General features: G+C 40.9%; 1 protein-coding gene across 3 annotated transcripts in view; it reads right to left on the reverse strand.

Moving 5' to 3' along the window:
* itga7 (integrin, alpha 7) overlaps nt 1-19,237 on the reverse strand; it is a 34,063-nt gene extending 14,826 nt beyond the window's left edge. For 2 of the 3 annotated variants that reach the window (XR_005441486.1, XM_038697163.1), the window contains exons 1-5: nt 18,746-19,237; nt 4,180-4,307; nt 3,419-3,498; nt 2,917-3,172; nt 1,604-1,735 (exon numbers count right to left, since the gene is read on the reverse strand). Coding sequence is in view for 2 of the 3 variants with exons in the window: in XM_038697163.1 (XP_038553091.1) it covers nt 1,604-1,735; nt 2,917-3,172; nt 3,419-3,498; nt 4,180-4,307; nt 18,746-18,963 (814 nt within the window). In the remaining variant the exon portion in view is untranslated. Of the gene's footprint in view, nt 1-759; nt 868-1,603; nt 1,736-2,916; nt 3,173-3,418; nt 3,499-4,179; nt 4,308-18,745 lie in introns of all 3 variants that reach the window. The other variant, XM_038697164.1, reaches the window with a different exon arrangement.
* Between the last annotated feature and the right edge of the window lie 645 nt (nt 19,238-19,882).

A 19,882-nucleotide genomic window follows, 5' to 3' on the forward strand; every position in this document is an offset into this window, starting at 1 on the left:
CAACTGCCTATTTCGAACAGAGCCGATTGTAATATCCTATTCTAATGACTTTGCTGATCCTCTGATTTTAACTATAGCACCACCATGAGGTTAATATTATTGGTTTGTAATAAACAAAATAAATAAGCAACAACTATTACATGGATTGTCGTGAAATTTGGTACAGACATTCATGATTCCCTTGGGATGAATTGTAATAACTTTGATGAACCCTCAACTTTCATTTATGTCTATACATACATGTCTCTAGATGTCTTGTTTGTTAATTAAACCTTTTCATCAGTAAAATGACTTAGTAACTACGCTAAATAGTAACGTTAGCAACTAACGGTAAAAAAACCCACCACTTGAAAAAGCTTCATACCGACACACATGCAGACTGACTCAACACACAACAGACAACAGATAACAGATAACTACAGACAGAACACCCTGCTGCTACTCAAAGAGACAACCATCTGCTTGCCATTGTCAAATCAGCAGCTAGCAGGAGAAAGTGGAAAAAATCATACCAAAAACATAAAAAAATTAATTAAATTATACTTTTACAAAAAATGTTGAGGTTTGGATGGCTGTCTCTTTATAACAGTAAAGGTTGTACTGTCCCACGAAGTACAGAGATTACACACTAAAACTGTATATACGTAGACACGAGGTGGAATTAGCAGAAAGGATTAAGACGAAGACGTAAAAGAGGGTAGGACTACTTCCACTACAAGCCCAGTCTGTTCCAAACAAAAACACGTCACGCCTACAAACCTAAGTAGCTATTATGAGCTACATCCTCAAATGGTGTGGGCCGGTTGGTGGGCTCCAGAGTTTTGTACAGCAGTGCATCTTCAATAGGGCTAGCCATGAACAAAAGCCCTATGGCCCAAGACAGTAAAAGAAATACAGAAAGAGAGACAGAGAGAGGGGTGACAGGGGGAGTGATGGGTTGGTGAAATGGTGAGGGTGGAAGAGTGAAAAGAGAGGAAAAGGGGAGAGGGAGGTGCAGGTGAGACAGGCTGTGATTGATTGTTGTTTTTTTGGCTTTGTGGTGCTGCAGTTTTTTTCCTGCAAAACCACTGGTGACCTGGTGGAGAGACGACGTTACAGGCTCAGACTGCAACCTGACTGGTTGTACACCACCCTCTTTAAAGGTTTGACTTGTTTTCCTGCACTTTGTTTTTAGAAGAGGGCGCTAGAATGAGGATAACATCAGAGTTGGCGGGAAAATTTTGGGGGTAAATATTTTCCTTGTTCACCCCCAAGAAAGGGAGAGTCTCCAAACTTTAGCAAATACTGGCATCTGAAGTATTTATGTCAGGCCACAATACGCTCGGGACATTTTTTCACATGTCCACCCACATTCACATTGGAAAGTGTTCCAAAAAATAAGGTGGAGTCATATTCAGGGCTTTGTGAGTCACACATAGGCTCATCCAGAAATAATCCACAGGGAATGACCTGTTAGATGAAGTTTGGCGGTTGCTACTGTTACTAGCTCCTGTGGTTACAGCAGCCATGTTACTGTACAGTCTGAGCCCTGCCGTCGCCCTCCCCCAGCCCTCTCTTTCTCTCCTGTGCACAGGCAGCAGTGAGCAGGGAGGGCAAATCCTACCCAGGTAACTGTGGTAGGGCACAGGGATGAGCTGAGCATTAAGTTGTTTCTGATCTGCCACCTCATAGGGTCCATCGTCATAGAAACCAAGGTCAAGCAGAGTCTGGTTTAGGAGCTGGACGCGCATCTCACCTGTAATGGAAATAAGTGAGGCCACAGCAAAGTACCAAGAAAACACTTTCAGACACAGCAGACATCAAACACTCATGTAGAGATGCACACAAGGCATGTCCCATATCTGTACTACTTACTAATTCTATACAGTCTGGACCACTTATTAATCACCACACTATAGCCTACTGTTTTAGCAGTTAAAAATTAACATACTTTACCGTTTTATACCATCAGGAAATGAAAAGATGATGACAACTTTCTCAGAATTCAATTATCATCATTCAGGGTGACACACTAAAATATTTACCTCATTTAGTTTGCATACGCTGGTTTCACTATACTTTATATACTCACCTTTCCACTGTGGACAAAAATTCAAATACTGCTTAGAATTTGTGTGACACACACACAGAACCAAACTTTCTCTCCATGTAAATACATGTTCTGTATGGTGGACACAGCGGTAAAAAAACATCCACCAGAAAAAAGTAGACTTATATTTCAATGTTTAAGAATGAAAATTGGATAAATTAAGTAAACCACAGCATTGATCTCATGTGGCATGACAAAACAAAATCAATCAATCCAGTAACTGCAACACCACATAAATCTCAGTGCTTTCTTTGATTGAGTGTAGGCTGCTGCTCTGCATAATTTGTGTCCAATCACTAGATTGGCTTTTAAATCAATTATATATTTTTTTTAAATCCCTAACAGTATCATCCTATTAATAGTCCTGTTTTAATTAGACAGTTTTTTTGTGGGGGAGGGGCTGGAGCCAATCCCAGCTAACATCGGGCAAAAGGCAGGGTATACCCTTGAGAGGTCCCCTACTAACATTTCTTTCTTGAATCTTCATATCAGTCTGCTGGATGCAGTTGTTTGCAACAGTTTCACAATAACATCTTTAGAAGGTGAAAATGTAGCTGGGTCCAAATCAAGTCCGTTTAATTTCTACCACCCAAAATCACATAACACATATTTTTCTCAGACTGCTTTAAAGTTTGAGTGTTCTCCCAGAACACTCAATTCAAACAAAAAACTTGCTGCCGCCACCTAGTGCCCTAAAAGATAATGAATATAGTTTTAAAACTGCACAGTAAAGCATCTCTCCATAGGAAGTAACATGTCAGTGTAACTGCCTTTTCACAGCCATGTTTCTGTGATCCAGCCTTCTGCAGGTCAGCTAGACATCTTACCTTTCCAGTTGTATGTTCCCGGAGCCCCAAACAGAATGAAGTTGTTGTCTGGGGTGAAACTGACAGACAGGCCCTGCTGACAGAAGCCAAACTGCTCGTGTCCCTGTGGCCGGCCCTCGCAGAACTTCCACTCCCCTCCGTCCAGGTCATCTCGCTCTGTCAGGTCCTCACTCAGGACGTAGCAGCGTCCAATGGGGTCACGAGTCTCTGAAGGTTGACTTACACGCTGCCTGAGTTCATACAGGTGAGCGCAGGTCTGATGAGAGACAGGAAATGAAATCAGAGCATTTGTTTGTGTGAATTACTACACTTGTTAAGATACAGTACATTCATTTTTAAGGGTGTCAGTTGGCCTTTGATTTTTAAATATAATGATAATCTAAACAAAGTTGTGTGCCTTTTATGTACACAAATCACAGGGTCAGAAGTGGAAGAACATTTTTACTTAAACACACAGGAAAGACCTGCTCTGATGCGTTTACAGGCTGTGGTCTTTACTTACCACCACCTTCCCTCCGATCCCCTGACTCTTCACAGTGACTCCCAGCCACTGGTTGTCTTTGCTCTCTCTGTCCAGACTCACTGAGGGAAAACACAGAAGGAAATGCCAATCATAACGGTTTCCATATTGTAAACCAATTAGAATCTGAACCACAGTAAACAAACAACACTTTGTCATTCAATAGTAAACTTTTCTCTAATGCAATGCAAATTACCAAGGAGAGGTACAATTTAAAGTACATTTTGGCATTAGTTGGGTTGTGGCATTCACAACCACTTAATCGTCCAGCAACCAAATTAATCTAGAAAGGCTTATTTTGATGTTAAAAAATATTCAGAGATGGAACGTAAAGTCGAGGATAATCTCTGTAGAAAATTCAAGACAAGAAAGGGCAGGCAGTCCTAAAACCATCTATGCTGCAGCTGCAACAAACTTTTCTTTTCATTATCTATAAATATACCAATTATTCCCTAAATCATAAATTATTTAGACAATAGAAGGTCAGACATTTGTAGAAAATGTACATCACCATTTTGATATTCTAAGCTGAAAACAACCCAACATCAGTTTACTATCGCTGAGTACAAAGAAAGCAAAAACCAGCAAATATCCACATTTGAACTTAAACTTAAACTTAAACTAATCAATTTTAAATCTTAAAAAATCACTTAAATGATTAACCTATAAAAAAAGTGCTGCTGATTAAACTAGCAGCTGCTAGTCATATAATGAACTTGTTGTTTCTGCTCCACTACACTCACCTTCTCCATCAATATCCACCCTCTCACAGTCGTACTCCTCTGGTGTGATTGGACACTTGAACAAGGCTCCTGGCCGACTGCCCCGCAACAGGCCCTGTCCTGCTGCCTGCGGTGCCCCCACAAGGATCCTGAAGAAACATCACTGACTTTTAATTGTAACGCCTGGTGTCAAAGATGGATTGCTGATTTCACAGGGGCATGTGCCACAGGTACATGACAGAAACTAAACGGCTCATGAGTGAGTGCTACCACTACTCACAATGTAACTCTAGATGCAGTGGATAAATGCAATTGAAGAACTTTGCATAATTTGGCTGTAGACATAATACCACCCACGCATGACCTACTGTTTCTGGTGGCACGGTCATTGGACATCACCGGTTCTCATATTGTTTCACACGTCACTGGTGGCACATTTCACACAATAGCCTTAGCTGACCTAAGCTACCATTACGGTTACACTGCTAAGTACACATACCTGCAGCTCAAGCAAGACTATTCAAATCCTGCTGAGACCACCTACAGTTAAACACGCTGTCATGTTACCTTGAATTTAATTTCATTCAAAACAGCTCTGTGGAGTCTGTGTGTCCAGTATCTTGCTTGTTCTAAAACACTGTAGCTATCAGCAATCATCCTTCACTATCAAGGCAAGGAAAAGTTTTATTCTGAGTGAGGTGGTTGCTGATATTTTGGGGCCAGTGTCACTGCCCTCTGCCTTATTAGGAGTGGCTGATTCAGGCTAGGATGCTATTTAAAAACTGAACGTTGAGCCACATTCCACCCAACACAGTCAGCCATGGCATATGCATGAAAGCGAGACATGGGGAAACAGAGGCTGAGAAGAGAGACAAGAGAATAAAGAGCAGATTGTAAGATGGAAGGAAAACAAAGGTGAGAGAGATCAACCTTAAATTGGGTTCCACAACAGCAGCTGTTACAATGTATGTGCTGTTTACATATAATTATAACAATGATGTTGGTAAAGAAAATGCTTGGTTCTAACAACTAGCTGCAATGCCTGAGTGAAAAGTTTCCCATCACCAAGCCCCCTCATATCTACCTTGTTATGTATACACTTAAATTAGAGATATCTCTGTGGCTGGGAAGTATTTTGCCTATAAATACAATGTAGCAAGCTGATAGCAAAGGAACAACTATGCACAGACACACAGAGACAGAGAGATCTACATAGTATACACACTCATCAACCAGCCATCACAAGTGTTGGGTGCGCAGAAACTCGGCAAAGTTATTTACTCTGGTTAACTGAGATTGTTGTTTGATACACCACATTGTGTACACGTTTTATATTCTCAACAATCTTTTTTCCCTAGATCAAATGTTCAATGTATGTTTCCCTGTTTTAATATTTTGAAATCAGCCACCTACAGCTTTTACAGCTCACTGATGTTGTACTCCTTGAAACCCACACCCTTAAATTTGCAGGCAAGACAGTTTTCTTGACTTTACGCATTGATATTTTCACAGTGGCTGAACGGAAAGCTATATTTGTTAGTTGGTCAGTCTATATCATATAAAAGTATATCATATAGAACTTTCCAGTCCAAAATCCCCAGAGGCATGGGTGCCAGAGGTAGGGGGTCCATGGGGAAGTAATACATAGTGAATATACCTCGCTGTCTGCCCGTTGTTATTTCCTTGGTAATGCCAACTCAGTTAACACAGATTTCTCTGTTGTCAGCTGCAAGAATCAACACAAAAGTACTCCCACCATCCGAGGAAGTGGATTAACTTTGTTTTTAATGGAATTGTCCTCACAACAACTGGAACAACAACTGGAACACTCTTACATGTGTGCCAGCAATACTTACTTACTTACTTAACATAGCATGTTGGCAGCATAGCATTAGCAGTTAGGGTCTTAGAATAGTATGGTCCGACAGTTTTGTTTTCTGAAAGGTGGAGAGCTTTACAGCATCATGGGGCCACTGGTCTCAGAGAAGAAGATGGAGACCCACGGTGAAAAGATATGGGAAAAGGGAGAGTCAAACATGGTGTACCAGACTGCTGCACAAAACATCTTACTCATTTTACACCATGACAATAGCTGTCACTCAACATCTTTTCATCTAGTGTAAAAAAAACTTCAGTCCTCACTTTCATCTTAGCCTTCATACTACACAAAGACGCAGAAATGACTACTGATGCCGCCCAGACTGCCAGACAGCTCTACTTTCAATTTTCTACTCCTGCCTTCTCTTTCCTAACAAGTACTTCTGATGAGGTGCAGCCGTGCATGTCTCAGGAATGATTGCCCCTCAACTTAATGAGTGAGAACCCCAAACAGCCAAAGTCAAGATATCTCATGTAAAATAATGACTGCATCACATCACCGGTGGTCCACTTGAGAAACATGACTAAACGGTGTTAAGCTAACGCAAACACATGTTAAACATGGGAATCTGATAAAAAGGACCATATCACTAAAAAAAACCTGATAAGATCGGATCCCTCTTGCAGCTCAACATTCCAGGAAGCTCTGGTTTATGTTAAGGAGTTAAGGTGATATCTCTTGTGCTCCCCCACATGTGCATATACACAAGCAGGTGTCAGGGTGTAAGGTGGGAGGTCTGTTAAGCTGTTATGCCAATAGTATTTAGAGGAGAATGTTGGATGGCTCCCAACCCGTCTATGTGCCTACACATAACATTCAGCTATGTCTAAAACTTTGACAGATTCAAACACCCCAGAAAAGATAAAGGTATATCCAGTGATGAAACAAAACAATTTGGGGCCCTAGCCATCTTTCACCAAAAACTGCAGTTGATAAAAATTTAAGATAAGTTGTGCAACCAGCACTCAAAAACAGTGAAGGGGGAGGATACTGGCTGAGATATTGTGAGAGACGTTTAAGTAGTTGTAATTTAATTTAGCATGAATTACTAATAATGCTAATAGTTTAAATACATAATACTTTTAATATATTTTACTAGCACAATACTATGCCTCCATAGTCTGAAATGTGAGAAAATATTTCACTAGACCTGAAACGATTATTTGATTATACAATTCGCAACTATTTCTACTAATCAATTCAAAATTTGCTTCATTACCTAAAAAGCCCTCACTGCCTCACTGAACTTCTGCACCAATATACTCCTATCTGCCGACAGCAACCTCCTCACCCCTTTCACCCAAACCAAGCACTGGACCTGGGGGGACATGGCCTTCTCCATTGTTCCCCACTCTCTCCCCCAACACCTCAGACATTCTTCCTCATTTCCCTCTTTCAAAACCACACTCAAAACCCACCTATTTAAATCCGCTTTAAATCTTTGACCATACCCCCTCCTACCCCCCATTATGACATTGCTAGTACTATACAAATTAAATGTGTCATTATTATTATTATTTTCTTAATTCTAGTAAAACGGCAAACATTCACTTGCTCCAGCTTGAACATTTTCTAAAATTTTAGCCAAGCTATTTATCACATGATACAGATCATTAGTTGCTGCCCTATTTAAGACCATTCATTCTCTCATTCCCAAAATGAAAAGCATCTTTGTGTGAAAAGTCATTTAAAAATAGATTTCAGAAATCAAGGACATGTTGTCTGGGTGTGCTCAACAATCGTCACTGCCTTGAACATTTTATGTGTGAATGTCTTTGTACAAAGTGAAGTAACTGAAGTAGTTAGTGATGAATAATACCCAACATACAGACAGGCACACATGTCCCTAATTTGACACAGATAAATTGACATGGCTGAGTAATACCTTCATTTGTTTGCCCTTTACCCACGTCTTCGCTCACCTCATTGTTCAGGATTGAGTCAGACAGTGTGATCATGATCTCCATTGCAAAGCTCATCTTTCAGTAAACCCACATTCGACATGGAGTGTGTGGGTGTGTGTAATATGAGTGGTTGTGGGTATGTTGCTGCTGCGCACTGAGCCTGGAGGAGATATCAGGGTGTTGAGCGTGACGGTGTCTAGTGAAATACCCATGCATACCCAGAAGCCACAGAGCTGGCACCAGCACAACTGAAGTGTGTTTTTGTGTAATTTACATTGTAGATAATAGATAATGCACCTGGGGCCTGCCTGCATCAGAAGCTGATTAAAACAAGAGCCCTGTGAGGCTGTACTTAGACAAAGCAGCTACATGCTAACATCAGTATGCTAACAAGGTCACAATGACAACGCTATCATGCTCATGTTAAGCAGCTATAATGCTTACTATATACACCATCTAAGTTTACCCTGTTAGCGTGCTAACATTTGCCACTGAGTACAAAGTACAGCTGAGGCTAAGGGGAATGTTGTTAGTTTTGCACGTAATTGCGGAGGACTCTAAACCAGAAATGTTGAAGTCATGGGGGCGCTAGAGAAAGGTTAGAGGTGTCTCCAGACTCCACTGAATGCTATCTTTGACCAGCAGGTTCTCTGTAAGTCCAGGTCTATACTAGACTGCAAAAACCATCCTCTTCATTCTGAGTTTGTAACTCTTCCCTCAGGTCGTAGATTTAGAGTTCCACCATTCAAGTGCAATAGGAACATAAGCTCCTTTGTTCCCCGTGCAATAACCCTGCTAAATCGTCCGAAGTAACATCATATTTAGAGATTGTTTTATGTTTTGACTTTGGTAGGCCTATTTATAGTGTATTGTAAGTACAGGTCACATTTATTTTATTTTTGTGTGTGTATCTTTTGTGTATTTGTTGTTTATTCTGATCCTTGTTTTATCTTGTGCCCTGACTGTTTCCCACTTGGGATGATAATAAATGAACTGAACTGAACTGAGTCAAGGCATCACCAAAGTCATAAGGATTCATCATGAATGTCTGTAGAACATTTTCTGCCAATCTATCATGTATTCTTTAGTCTGAACCAAAGTGGTGGTCCGACGGATAGACAGACCCACAGATATTGCTGTCCATTGAGCCATGGCACTTTGCGCATTGCTAAAAATACAGAAGGTAGTCAAACAAAGCATGCAAGCATGAAAAACATGCAATGCAACATCACAAGTTAGTACTAAATTGGATATAGAAAAGAACAGCCAGCCAGTCACAAGATCCATCAAGTTAAAGTATATTGTTATATTACTATATTGTCTTGATTGTCAAAAACAAAAGTTCAACTGCTGTGTGCAACACAGATTTTGGATTTGGACGCTTTTTTGTATTTTGCATGTGTGTGGTTTTGATTGAACCTAGGAATCATGAATATGGTATACATAACCCAGGATAAATTTATCAGCTGCTGTCACTAAATCAATAAAAGTATATCAAAACATATGGCCAAAACCCCTGAAATTCATATGCTTGTGCTTATTGGAGGGTGATTACAACCCCACTCTCTCTTGTCATAAAAATCATGCATGTTTTTCCAACTAATCATCACAGACACAACACAGTCAAACACTGGATCCTCATTACACTACACTCATACCCATGTGTTCATTGAGGGGAGCATGTGCAGTGACCCCAAAACTCATTCTCTCCACCATCTTGGCCACCCCTCCCCCATCCATACCGCATACACACACAATCCTATGGTCCCTTCCTCCCCCACTCTCAGGAGTACATCTTCCCATACAGGCAGTGAGAGTGAGAGGAAGACTGAACAACAATACATCACACATGTAACCAATATTCAGACCAGCATTATTTCTGTAAATATCAAGAAAACAGTGCCAAAAGAAAAAAAAAAAGTATTTTGGTCCATTTTTTCTTATTGAATGACTTTCACCCTTATAACATAATTAAGTCCAACAATGTTCAGCCTGTCCCTGTACCCAATTTCAGATACTAAAAACAAAATGAATTTTATATACTCCAAAGTCCCCTGACATTAAGCTAACAAGGGTGCCTTTTCTTTTTTACTGAAAAAAGTAGCTAGACATGCAAGGTTTTCACTTAGCAATAACCACATGCCTACAAGTAAACACCAATACAAAGACAAACAAGATAAACAGACATCTGCAGAAGGGTATTTTGTAATCCCCAGATATTTCCCAAAGTCCTGTTATGTTTGTAAATGGCCTCACTGTAACAGCAACTGAAACTTTTAATAATGGTTACAAACTTTTTTTTAAACCCAACCCTTTCCTGGAATTTTGAAGGCGTGGGCCTTTGAAGGCTAATACAGTTTGAAATTATGACTCACATACATCCTAAACATTTCCAATATTTAATTATATGAACATTTCAGTTGATCCCTCCTAATCTTTCTGCTCCCACCCTTTAACATCTGCCCATCAGAGAGCAGCATGAGGCTGTTGCTCTATAGACAGTGGCTCTACAGGATCAGCATGGGGGCCAGGGGCTCTTTAGGCCTTCTGTTATCCTTAGACAAGACTGTGACCTCTGACCTGGACACACAAACACACACACACACACACACATACAAACAAAAGAAAATATGTGCAAGCATGCAGACATTAATAGAGGCATGGGTGTACAAATGGACCTGAATATTTGTTCATAAACTCAAACACGCACAAGGGTACATAAAATAGACCAAACAACAGAAGTTTTGTTGATGAGAAAATGACAGCTGAGAATGAAGTGACCCAGCTGTGAATCATCATGTTTTTAACATCTCAACTCTCTCCCACTCTGGGAAAGAAAAGAAAAAGGCTCTTGGTAATGCCAGTAAAAAGGGCAAAAGAGAGACAGAAACAGCTGCCAGGCCATGCAGAAACACCTTCGGGACATTGTGGTTCACTGCCCACGGATGTGACTCAACTTCCTGCTTAAACGATTTGTTCAAGGACATCACAAGGGCAGTTTATTATTAATTTAAAAAACTAGAAAAATTACAAAAACCTTTGGACCTTCTATCCAACGCTCAAAGTATATTTCAGAAATGAGAAGGGCACATACACTACACTTTTAGAGGACAATAGTAACCCCATCCTCACTTCACATGCATCTTTAACAACCCCTAAGCTCACCACCTGCCCCACTACTGATCAATAAGTGAACGGCCATTTCCAGACAAAGATGGGGTAATGATTGGCCTTCAGGTCCAAAGTGTAAAGAGGACATAACCTCTACACCATTCCTCTCCTGTTCCTTTTTATCTCCTCCTTTTCTTCTTCCCTCTTTATGTACTCATCTATCTATTGAGCTGTCCATCTATCATCTCTATTTAGTTCTCATATTGCGCCACTGTTTTAATTGCTCTCTTTCCTTTTCTTATTTTCTTTCTTTAAAGTGTGGCACTTGCAATACTGCACAATATGTTGGTAGTTAAGGGCATCCTAGGTTCGTCTATCCATATGTTAGGGGGACAAGGAGCATGCAAGGTGTGAAAAGCAGAGAAACAATCTGGACAGCTCCACCACACCGCCAGACAAACACATTCAATGAGTTCAGTTTATAGCTTCCAGGTCACCTGACCTGCATGTCGACTTGTCCTGGAGGAAACTAATCATGGTCTTTGTGTGGGAACGTGTGATAAGAACCAGGTGCAGAGAGAGAAGGAGATACATAAAGGAGAAACAGAGGGAGTAAAGGTGAAACTGAAAACTGGAGAAAAAATCTCAATGACAAAGAGGGGAGGTTAATTAGCAATGAGAGAAAGAGATTCATTATCCACATAATTGCAGAATAAGAATTGAAGTGAAAGGCTACTTATTTCTTCTTTGCAACTCTAGTCATACCGACTCCTGTTAGACTTTTTTTCCATATTAGTAAGATAAAAACCTTGTGTCTCACCCAGACAAATCTAAGATAATCATAATTACAAGAGACCGGCAGCCATATTTACAGGTTGACAACCATTCATACTGGCTTGACTTAGATGAAAAAAGGACTATAACTAGTTTTAATCATCTGTCCTTGATGAAGGGGTGTTAGCCAAAACATGATGGTTTTTGGGCTTTTCCAAGAGCTAGCAAATGTTTCAAGTTTTGTGACACAATAAAGAACTGTAGTTTACCGCTGTTGAATACATTTCTTTTAGTCATTTCAGGCATCAGCAGTGGATCTGCATGCAGCAGGACCAGACTTTATCCCCTTACAAGTCCTGAATTAGGCTGAACAAGCTATTCATAAATCCATCACTTATCAGTCAACAGATCGCTTTTAATAAATACAAACAAAAAGCCTCCACATCCCTTGTAATTTCTTCGTTCCGATCTCAGTTCTGTATCTGTTCCCAGTAGAGCTGCCATCAGCTGTTTGATTGAACTTCGTCTTTACCGGAGTGAACCCAACTGCCTCCAAATGGACACACACACACACATACACACCCACACATATTTAATCAAAGGGGAGGCCTTCCATGATTTATTCATCCCTGCAGCTCCCGTCTCCATCAGACTCCCGACCCCTCCCCCACGTACAGATCATACAATATTCGTAGTCAAGTCAAGGTAATGCTTAAACAGTGTTTTATAAAGGGAACTAGCAGAGTAAAACATTAAACATTAAAACCAAATATTATAATTATATTTACTGATAATGCAACAAAATGCCAGAAAACTTGATCCTCTCAGGATCTGCCAACTGTCTCTCAGGTGCAGAGGCTGAATCAGCTCCTGCTCCTCCTATGTTGCCAAACTGTGCATCTTTTTTCTTTTCTTGCATTTTCTGCATCTTCATTAGATATGAGTTGTATGTTTCCTCCTGACTCTGCAGATTGTCCCTCTCCCTCTACTGAGCACGTGGTCTGCAGAGTAATATTCCTGAAAGCTCTCTGCTAGCAGCGCTGCTTCCCACCGAGCTTTTGTCCAGGCCTGGGCAGCCCAATGTGGAGGAATGGGAGAATGCTAAATAGACAAAGAGTAAGTGGGAGCTAGTAAAGAGCATTAATCTTGTATGTGTGTGTGTGTGTGTGTGTGTGTGTGTGTGTGTGTGTGTGTGTGTGTGTGTGTGTGTGTGTGTGTGTGTGTGTGTGTGTGTGCATGCGAGATTCTATATACCTTTTGCTCCTTCTGATCTCTCATATAAATAAGCACTGCTGCAGGGTGACTTCCTACATTTACAAGGCTTTCACACGAGTGGCCTCTGGAAGATTTAGCAAGCAAAGAGAGAGAAAGAAAGAAAGGGAGCAGGAACAAAAAAGATGAATTGAATTGGGGGGGGACGGTTCTCAACTCTTAAGCTGAGGCTGAAAAAGCAGCTTTTATTTGGCTATTTTAATTCAAATTAGCCCACAGAAATTCTTCAGTGTGTTATGAATGTGGGAAGCAGTTATGCTGGGCGTCATTTATATGCATTTATATGTGGATTTGTCTTTTATTTTGTCTCTTATTTGGGGGTTTTGTTCCATGTCTTGGGTTTCCGCAGTTCAGCCTTGTTTATTCTTGTGTTTATTTGCATGTGCAGCTTAGTTCAGATATTGGTGGTTCCGAGTTTTTGTTCTTAGGGTGCATTCACACCTGCTTCATTTAGTTCAGTTGAATCGTTTGTTTGTGTGGTTCATTTGGGCAGGTGTGAATGCACCAATCGCACTCGAGTGGGCACCAAAAGCAGACCAGATAATTATACTGAATTCAAACTCCGGTGCGGTTTGCTTGTGATGTGAAAGCAAATGAACCAACCACAGGATTTTATGATAGCAGAGATGTGATCTGAGCATTATATCCAAAGTTAAAACAAAAGTGCTGCATAAACTTCTGTCAGTCACTGGAATTTGATATCCCCATGCGGGTCCTGATGATGCAGGATGACAATCGCCAAAGCTGTCCAATCAAGCAGTTACCTGTGAGTCTGTATAACATCATGGTTACTTCTCTTGGTTTGTTTGTAAAACTGCAGTGTGAACATGAACCGGACTAAAATGTTTTTTCACTGTGTCCAACCCAAATGAATCATGCAACAGGTGTGAAAGCACCCTTGGTTCTGTGTCTTAGTTCTCCCCCTGAACTGTTGGATCATTGTAGCTTGTTGTTGCTCTGTCACCCCAGTCAAGTATGCACCTGCCTTTAACCTTGCCATTTTTTTGATTTACATTGCACTTTGCCTCTTCTGGATTCTGTTTGACCTCAGCCACAGAGTGTAAGTGTATTCGCCTTTTGTTAGATCTGAAATCTTCCTGTTCTCGTATCCTGCATTTGGGGCACAGACATGAGAGTGGATGCAATCCTATCATCTAACTCTCGACAACAAAACGAATAACCATATTTCCCAAAATGTCAATCCAAATAAATGTTACTTCCTGATAACTTAAACATGTATAGTGCCGAGGTTCTATCATTTCTCTTGCAATCTCTATAAACTTTTGGAGTTCATCTAAAAATCCCTTCCATGCTCCAATCTTATTTTTTAAGCTGTGCTAATCAAGCCTCCCATTCACTGAGAGGATTTGTTCAGCTTCAGAAAGCTCCGTTTTAGATTCTTACTCAGCCAGTGAAACCGAACTCCAGACTAGGTGTCTGGAATTATCTCAGCTACCTGCAGCCCCACTGGCATTGAGTATTTAGGCAGCAAATAAAAGTCCATGGCAATCATGAACCTCACTGCAACCTGAGACTTTCTACTTTCTCTATGACAGCAATGCAACACATCTGACTTTACATCTACTGACATCAACAGCCTGACAGTCTGATAAATCACAGTCTAATAATGTTGTCAATGTGTGACTGTGCTATTATATATGCAGAATGCTTCATGCTATATCATGCTGTGGGTTGGTTCTATGAGGTATGACATTAAAAGCTGTATGTATATAGCTGTATGTAGAATCGGCTTATCCTGAATATGGACTATCAGCATCTCAGCAGTGTTTTTATTAGCCTTGCTAGCAGCGTGGCTCTAGGGATGGCAATGAGGGTCCACCACTTCGGTCCAGACTGAAATATCTCAACAATAACCTTAACATCTTTGGTGATCCCCTGACTTTTCATCTAGACAAAACATTATTAATGTCTAACATTTGTTGGACAAACGTTATTCGTCACATAGGTTTGTGATCAAATACCTGCTAAATTCATGACATTCCCATCAGCTTCAGCAGGTACTTTGTGCTCAGTGCTAATAGAGCACAGTAAGCATGTTAACACGCTAAACTAAGATAGTTAACAGAGTAAACATTGTACCTGCTTAACAACAGCATGTTAGCATCATTGTGAGTATCTGCCTATGCTAACATTAGCATTTAGCTCAAATGAATAAAAAAGTTTCACGTTCATACAGCATTTAGTCCCACATTTTCCCTTACAACCTATTGTTTTTGAAATATGTAAAGAAACATTTACAACATCAGATGGCAGATGTGTTATAAATAAATAAGTACAAACAAGCCGTAGATGAATTCAGGAAGATTGGCAGTGGCGGGATTAAGTTCAGGGGGCTTCCTGTCTTCACTAGGCAGTGAACTATAAGCGGAAGCACTTCTCATAGCTGTATAAATAGCAGATGCACACATAACTCAGACTGAAATACCCTCTCATCCCATCCTCTGCTTGGCATCCACAGCAGCAGCAATTCAGCTTGGGGCCTCTACTTCAGGACAACAACCAAGACAGATCATATAGAAAGCTTACAGAAGACCAGGAAGCCAGATTGAGGCTCTTATCTCCGTCAAAGTGTGGCATATTATTACTTCCTCCCAGAATGTCCCTGAACATTACAGTACATTGGTGAGATTCATTGTGTCACGTGGGTCAACCTCTGCCTTGGCCTTTGCTGCCATACTGAAAAGAAGCAGTCGGTTTACAGCAGCCATAAGCCTATATTGAAGAGACACTATAAAGCTGAACAAAGAGACATTCATTCCATAAACCTGCTAGCTGTATCTGAAGCTGAATGTCTGTACCCCGGAATTATATGGTCCTGCTTTTGAAGAAATATACAAAACCTCTGTGATGCTTCAGGGAGAAAGCTTTTACCTGAGCCGCCAATAAACAATGCTAACTCCAAAACAACAGAAGGTGAATCTCTACAAGTGTGACAGTATGATTAAGCTTATTTCTGTTAGCACTTTAACGTTTTGGGTTGTGTGATACAATCATGAGTAAGCACAGAACAGAACATCAAAGCGGTTATGTCATTGTCACCATTGAATCCGGGGCATGACGCATGATGAGCGCAACACAGCATGACCACAGGCAACAGTAATCCAAACCTTCAAAATATAAAGAGAAAATTAGTCTTTAGCATCTAATTACAATGAGTTTGAGGCAAATAGTTTCGAGATAGTATATCAGAAGAACAGAGATGATAATGGCAGCACCTTAGAAACTAAACCATCATGAAGCTTAATGGAAATGTATTATTCAGACATGGAATATCATTGCTGTGCTGCTATCTGAATAATACATTTATGTAACTGAAAGTGCAATAACATCAATTTGAAATGTTCTAAACTCAGTCCAGAGTGCAGAAAATCATTAGTCAAGTGACTGGGGCTGTATCACTGATGACTCCGAGGCCACAAGCTCTTTCTATTAGTGAGAATTTGAGTTTGCCGAGCCTGTGAGGAGTTTACATTCTGTTTCAATGTTCTGCACTGGTGGATATTTTATGGGCTGATTTCAGTATTTTTTACACTGTGTGTAATAATACATACAAAAACGAATACATCGCTAACACAGATCTGAAAGGAGAGTGAATATTGAACTTACATTAACCCGTTGATCAGGGACTCGTAAACTCAGAACATCTAATATCCTGGCAAGTCATGTAAAGATTGGTTGTGATGGGGATAAAATCATTATAAAGTCATCTATTCATACAGTGGGTGTGATGTCACAGCATACTGGCAACAGCATTATTCATCCCACTCTCTTCCAGTAGGTGCATCACATAAGCACATCAAAACACCAGTTTATTGACTGTCTCCTCCTGGCACTAAATCCCACTGGTGTTGCATGGACATTTCTCAGGATTATTCCCTTCTGTTGCAGTTTGAAATGGGCCGCAGGAGTGAGCAGTAAAATACTTTGAGCTTAACGTCAGTTTTTAAAATAAGTTCCAGGAATGCTGCTGGACAGTGAGCAGGTTTCAGAGGGGTGACATGACTCTTGCTCTGACTGTGTATGTGTCTCCGAATGTTGATGTCATTCCCATGGTCTTACCAGGCGACACGATGACTCCAGCACGGGTAAACTGAGGAGCCAACAGTTAAATATGGTGCTCCAAAACAGGGACAAGTAATAAATGAATTCCCTCATACAGAAAGTGTTTGAATTCATTTTAAAGGACGTACGTTGCATGTTGAATTTGTTACATTCAGGGGCGGAAAGTAATTAAGTACAGCACTTGGGTTTGTTACTTACTTACTATATTACTCAAGTATTTCCATTTTCTACAACTTTAAACTTTATATATGCATATATATATACTATATACCCCACTATATTTCAGAGGGGGGTAATGCACTCTTTACTCCACTACTTTTAGTTACTTTGCAGATTAAGATTTTACATAAAACACAGTCTACTGCATGCTTTTATGCACCTGGTTTTAAGATATAATGCTCTGTCATAATTTAAACTACCGGTAACCAAAAGTATGACCGCAAGGAAAGTAGCTCCACCACAACAAACTACAGCAGGGTCCATTTTTCTGCACAACAAATAATTTTTATACCTCAGTACTTTTCGTTCATAATATTTCTGTACTTTTATTGAAGTAGGATTTACAGTACATTTACTTTTTAAGTACGGGACCTGAATTCTTCTTCCCCTGTTGGTTGTATTCATGTATCACATTTACTTGTGTTACTCTTTTGCTGCACCCTTAAAGGGAAATGTTTAATCACAAACTTTAAAGTTGTAAACGTATAGGAACATTTATGATGACTATACCAATGCCAGCTACTTGTAGGGGAAAATACAGTACAGACCTCTGGGCTAATGAAAAATAATTTCAAAATCATATGGATACATTACAAAACTGTTCTCTCTGGCACCTCATCAGATGAAATATTAATAGCAAAGCTTCAGGAGGGGTAAATTAAGGGCGCCTCTAATTTAATGTCATGCAGTAAACATTTCCAAAGATTTACAGGCAGACCTGTTGTTATAATTTATTCATGATTTGTGGAGGATTGCTCATGAGTGTGCCAGTCACACTGAAAGACACATCAATAACAGCTGTTGGCAAACAGCAGATCAGAGAACAAACATGGTCACATATACATGCTGTACTACACGCTATAGGCCACATTCCAGTCCCCTTGTGTGAAGCCAGCATCAGACCTGAACTGCTCCAGAAAAATCCCTTGAAACACTTTCAAAATCACTGCCCGCCAGCTGAGTCAGCAAGCCTACTCTCATCCACTCTCCACTTACTGAAAATCATCGTCTGTTAACTCAGAGCTCAGGCTGCTCTTGCTGTACATGCTGCACTCAAACATACTAAAACTCCTGCACTCAGTTCAGAGTTCTGGGTGTAACAATGATTTAGCACTTCCAAGGACTGGTGCACCACATAAATGCTGACAGCAGCAGACACACATCTTGAATTACAGATTTTAACTGCCCTAAAAAATAAATATTCATGGTATAGTGAACATTTTGCACGATGAGCAGGTGCCGATACAAGATACCACACCTTTAAACTGAGTATGCAAGGTGCAACAAAAAGTCAAAACTACACAGGACACACAGGGCAAGCTCAGTGCCGCATTCACCCACTCACCAGCTCTGAGGATCTGGAGTAAGCTGTTGGTGAAGTGCAAGAGAGAAACCAAAAAAGGTGCCACGGTCTCCCAACTTATGTAGTGTGTGAGTTGTATCCAGGTTAAAGCTCCACACTTGGCTTAAAAGGGTCAACAGAGCCCAGAGCAGGGTAGTCCAAGGATGAGAGGAAGAAGATGAGAGGGAGACAGGGCTCCCATGTCCCACCGGGGCTGCCATAGCAAGGTGCAGAGCAAGTTCAGTTCAAGAAGAGTACAGGGGAGATTATGGCTCCCCGAGAGAAAAAAAGGGTCAAATCCTGAATAGTCTCCTCTCCTGTCCTCTCCACTGATGCCTCCCTTGTTTCCAGTCCTCTTTCTCTTCCTCGCTTGCTCTATCGTGCTTAACTCCGTTTGCTGCTGTCAGTCTGAAGAGCAAGCTGTGAAAATGTGGCCGCTACTAGTATATGTGTCTGTGTTTCCCTCAATGCATGTGCGCCTCCCCCTCCTCTATGCTCAGAGGGAGACAGAGGACAAGTGCCTTGAATAGCCCGCTCACTCCTCCCCCTCCCCTCAGTCCCTCCACCACCCTCCCTCCCCTCACTCAGCTGACATCAACACTCAAGGGACTGCTGCCAAAATACCAGGCAAGGTTGTCAAGACACTTGGAGGCTATTGAATAGAGAAAGAGAGAGGGTGAAAAGACAGCAGACTGTTTTATCTGTTGGGTTCACACGGTCCAAACTGCTTCTTTCTGTGGCCACTCGTTAGCGCAGGTGCATGTAGATGTGAGGAACATAAAAGGGAAAAACAGGAGTTACAATGTGGAAAGAGAAATCTAAAGGGTTTTTTTCTCACTCAGAGCTTGAAAGCCCTGATGTCTGACTTCTGGTGGCAGCGATCTGGAATGAATCTGGGAGACAAAAGGGGCCGAAATGTGCACAGTGACCCAGGAAACTTGTGCTGTTACAGAGCAATGTTCACAGAGACATAATTATTGATATTGTGGGACTCCAACAAAGCACATTTATTCCCTAATATGAATATGTTTTACCGCAGTGAGTCTCCATACATTTTCCAGCAAGTAGCTCACACAAGTGACACAATGCTAGCCCACCTCAGTTATGCCCTCTCACCCACAGCTGCTGTTTTAACCAGCT

Source organism: Micropterus salmoides, unplaced genomic scaffold (assembly GCF_014851395.1).
Source record: "Micropterus salmoides isolate LMB-PRFRI ecotype aquatic unplaced genomic scaffold, ASM1485139v1 Ms_hic_scaffold_4, whole genome shotgun sequence".
NCBI lineage: Eukaryota > Metazoa > Chordata > Actinopteri > Centrarchiformes > Centrarchidae > Micropterus > Micropterus salmoides.